The sequence below is a fragment of the Sorex fumeus genome, unplaced genomic scaffold (genome assembly GCF_029834395.1).
Source record: "Sorex fumeus unplaced genomic scaffold, SorFum_2.1 ptg000063l, whole genome shotgun sequence".
Classification (NCBI taxonomy): domain Eukaryota; kingdom Metazoa; phylum Chordata; class Mammalia; order Eulipotyphla; family Soricidae; genus Sorex; species Sorex fumeus.
In genome coordinates, this window is record NW_026606120.1 from 12,334,623 (window position 1) to 12,338,936 (window position 4,314).

General features: G+C 39.5%; 1 protein-coding gene across 1 annotated transcript; it reads right to left on the reverse strand.

The window, feature by feature from the left end:
- Positions 1-1,171: 1,171 nt before the first annotated feature.
- On the reverse strand, positions 1,172-2,121 carry LOC130035162 (TM2 domain-containing protein 1-like). Its single transcript, XM_056126688.1, has one exon. It carries the CDS (start codon positions 2,104-2,106, stop codon positions 1,447-1,449), a length of 660 nt encoding a protein of 219 aa, XP_055982663.1. The 5' UTR covers positions 2,107-2,121; the 3' UTR covers positions 1,172-1,446.
- Between the last annotated feature and the right edge of the window lie 2,193 nt (positions 2,122-4,314).

Sequence of the window (4,314 nt, forward strand, 5' to 3'; positions counted from 1 at the left end):
TGCCAGGTGTGACTCAAAAGCTAAAAAAAAAAAAAAAAAAGTTCCTTAAAAAAAAAAAAGTACAGGGGCTAGAGCAATATCACAGCGGGTATGGTGTTTGCCTTGCATATGGCCAACCTGGGTTCGATTCCCAGCATCCCATATGGTCCCCTAAGCACTGCCAGGAGTAATTCCTGAGTGGAGATCCAGGAGTAACCCCTGTGTGTCGCCAGGTGTGACCCAAAAAGAAAAAAAAAGTACAACACTGGATAATGAATGAGAAATGAGCCAGAGCAGACGTGGGAAGATTAGTAGGAAGGATACCATGGCAGAGTTTAAACTGGGGAAGGTATTTCTTGCACTAGGGTGATAATCATGAGTAAAGAGAAAATAGTGAGGATTTTGAAAGCTTGTAGTGGGTCGTAAGGGTGGCGGGGGGGGGGGGGGTGCTGTGACAATGAATTCAATGTAAGGAACAGGAATTAAAGTGATTTCTGGATTTCTCAGATGATAATAATTTGACAGAATGCCAGAATGATACGAATTTGTATTTATATATTTAACATATACTAATTTATAAATTTACTATCTAGAGGGAAAAAAAATTCTAGAGAAAGACAAGCTTAAATACCTGGGGAGAAACACAGTTACAGATGCTAGCTAAGCAGCTTACTAGGACTACAGCAGAGAACTATGAGCTGAGGTCAGACAGTGGGGTTCACTGGCACAGACCCGGTGAGCAGAAGTCATGGGAGCGTGTGAAAGAGCCTCAGGGAAGAAAGTAGATAAGAATAAAACTTGAACATTATTTAATGATTGGCCAGGGCATGAGACATCAAGAGACAACATTGTGAGGGAGAAACAGCATTAGGGAAGGGAGAGAAGGATGAGGTCAGAAGCTGATACCACAAAACCTGAAGAGAAAATATCTCAAAAAACAGGTATCCATATTCAATACATTTGCATTCAGTATGTATCGGAAATAAGAAACAGTCTAAAAAATAAAAACTGGATTTATCACTGGCAAAATTAGATAAGGACAGTCAGGGTAAGAAATAAGACAAAAAACTGCAAGTGTATATAAAACACTCAAGATTTTTATGCACAGGAGGAAGGGATGAAGGCTGCAGGAAGGCACAGGTAAGATTTTATCCTAATTTCTTTTGGAAAAAAGTTTTTTTTTTTTAAAGGGGAATAAGTCACACTTTTATTATTCAGAAGCCAAAATGACAAGTGGCTACCTGCCTTTAGAAAAGACATTAAAGAATACCAAGGTAATAACTCTCCATCTCATAGAGACAGCAGCTGAAGACAGACTATTGTCATGGAGCGCTACCCCCAAAGTCCTGTTAAATAAATCTTCGAATAGTATGATTTTAAGTAATCGTGAAATCTGTGAAGGGGTAGACGACGAAGGACGAAAAGGAAAACCTGGAACTCAACACAGACTGAGAATCTGGATGCAAATCAAGGCAGCCCAAATCCTCTTACTGTTTCTCTTAAAAAAAATTGTGGATATAGCTGTGTTTTTCTAAATATCTCATTAGTAATACTCAGTCTTGTAAGTCTGGTTCCATAATAATCTATGATATAGCTACTTCCATCTGACGGTCCAACAATCTGCATTGAAATAAGAATGAAATCAATTAGGCTCCCAATTCCACAAAACCCTACAGTGCAAAACTTTAATAAGCCTAAGGAAGGATATCCAAGGTAAAACCGATCTGCTCCCAACCATCCAAGAAAAAGAGACAGTGCAACTGCGACTTTATATGAATAGCCATTAACATTTCGGCAAGATATGGGCTTGAGAAAACCAATTTTATTTCCAGTAAAATGTGTTTCATTACCACCAAAATCCTTACAAGTTATGTTGGGTGGTGGAAAACATGGAACGTGAGCTGTGTAGTTTGTACAGTTAACTGGTTCTTGGGTCGCATCATTTATTTTGGGGTCTTTACAAATATATTGTCCCACTCTGAGATCCTCGCATTTAATCGTCTCCTTGCTGGACGCGGCGGCAGCTGCCCAAGGGCCCATGGGGATCGACACGAGCCACAGGATGCCCAGGAGCCGGGCGACCACCGCCTCTGGAGCAGCAGGCCCAGGGGCCCAGGCGGCCGCCATGCTGGGGACCGGGGTGAACCCCGAAAAATGTTTTTTTAAAGTATGCTTAAATAGCAATGAAAAGGAAACAGCAGAGAAAGTTGAAGATACTGCAGAGAGGTTAGCATTCACAATTATCCTATAAGCTAAATTTGGTAAATAAGACCCCTCTCACGTGAAGGGCTTAGCTACCTCCTCCCCTCATCCCATTGCCCAGATTTTCCCCTGAGATCTATATCGCATTTTTTTTGCTTTTATTAAGTGGCCAAGAGGTTCATTTGCATTTTCATGACTTATTTTTTCATTTACTATTATACATTGGCACTTTCTATGTGACATGTGCCATAAATTCATTAATATAGCACTCTAAGTCTTATCATGAAAAGTCTTACAATACGAAAAAAGCCATGTGATACTTCAAACCACACACTTTACCCATACTCCAAAATTACCACACCACATTCGGTAGGGTTCAAAGAAGAAGGCAACCAATCTTAGAGGGAAATATATGTTTGTTTTTAAAAATATATATGTATATATATATATGTATATATGTATATATAGCACACAAGGCTCAACCTTTACGAACACGTTAGTGATTTCTTATAGAAGGACTTAATGGCCCCTGGGTGAAATACAACAATCTCCACACTCTTTCCTCTAAGAATACTTTTTTGTAGCATTTTCACAATATAAAATATATTACTTCGGTTCTGCTTTGGGGCAGGGATTTGGGTTCAGGATGGAAACATCTGAAATATGGTGGTGGGAAGGTAATGTGGTGGGATTGGTGTTTGAATATTAAATGTAATGAAATACTGTGAATTACTTTATAAAATAAATTTTAAAAAAAGAAATTCCAATGGCCAAAAGCACATGAAAAAAATGCTCTAAATCACTAATCATTAGGGATATGAAAACCAAAACAACAACAAGCTATTATCTCATACCACAAAGACTGACACACATCCAAAAGAACAAGAGCAACCAGTGCTGGTGTGGATGCGGTAAGAAATGGATTCACCTTCATTGAGAGTGGGAACGCTGACTGGTCCAGCCTTTTTCGAAAGCAAAATGGACATTCCCCCCAAAACTAGAATTTAAGCTTCCATTTGACACAGCAATACCACTTCTGGAAACACCCTGGGGGCCCAACATCACACAGCAGAAACACCATCTGCACTCCTATGTTCATTGCAGCACTATTCACAACAGTCAGAATCTGGAAACAACCCGAGTGCCCAAGAACAGATGGCTGAGAAAAACAAACTATGGTACATCTACACAATGGAATACTACACAGCTGTTAAGGAAAATGAAGTCATGAAATCTGCTTATGAATTGATAAACATGGAGAGTATCATGCTGAGTGAAATGAGACCAAAAGAGAGGTACAAATATAGAATGATTGCATTCATTTGTGAGATATAAAAATAGTATGAGACTAACAGCCAACGGTAGGAAAAACAGGAGCCAGGAGAACTGGTCAATAATTGGGAAACTTACCACAACTGAATGGGGGGGGGGGGCAAAGGGCAGTTAGGATATAGAAGAGACCAGTATGACAATAATAGTTAAGAAATGATCACTCTGGACACAAACTGATGTTGAAAGTAGGTAAAGGGATATACATGATGACCTTTAAGCATCTTTGTTGCAAACCATAATGTCCAAAAGGTTGGGGGGGGGGGGGGAGAGAGAGAGGTGAAAGCGAGAGGGGGGAGGGGAGAGAGAGAGAGAGAGAGAGAGAGAGAGAGAGAGAGAGAGAGAGAGAGAGAGAGAAGCAGATGCAGAGGCAGGCAGGGGTATGGGGGCAGTGGGACGGAAACTGTGGACATTGGTGATGGGAAATGTACAATGGTGACGGGATGAGTGTTGGATTATTATATGACTGAACAATCCTGCAACTGTGTATCTCAATGTGATTCAACTAAAAAAAAGTTTCTAAATCACTGTAAGTTACATGCCTGTGAGCTACAATTTTATTTCCAGTTACCTATGAACTCATTTTTAATTAGAAGGGGGACTGAAAAAGTATCACACCTGCAACTATAAGAATGTGTGATGCTATAAGAATATTTGCCAATTACCAAATAAAAACAAGGTGATGCTCTTATAGGAGAAATTCTACCATTGTTTTCATATTAATAAAACTAAAATCTTTACATTTGAGTCATTATGACTTTAATAGCAGTGTAAGGCTCAGTTTTGCTTATTTTCTAGTACTGT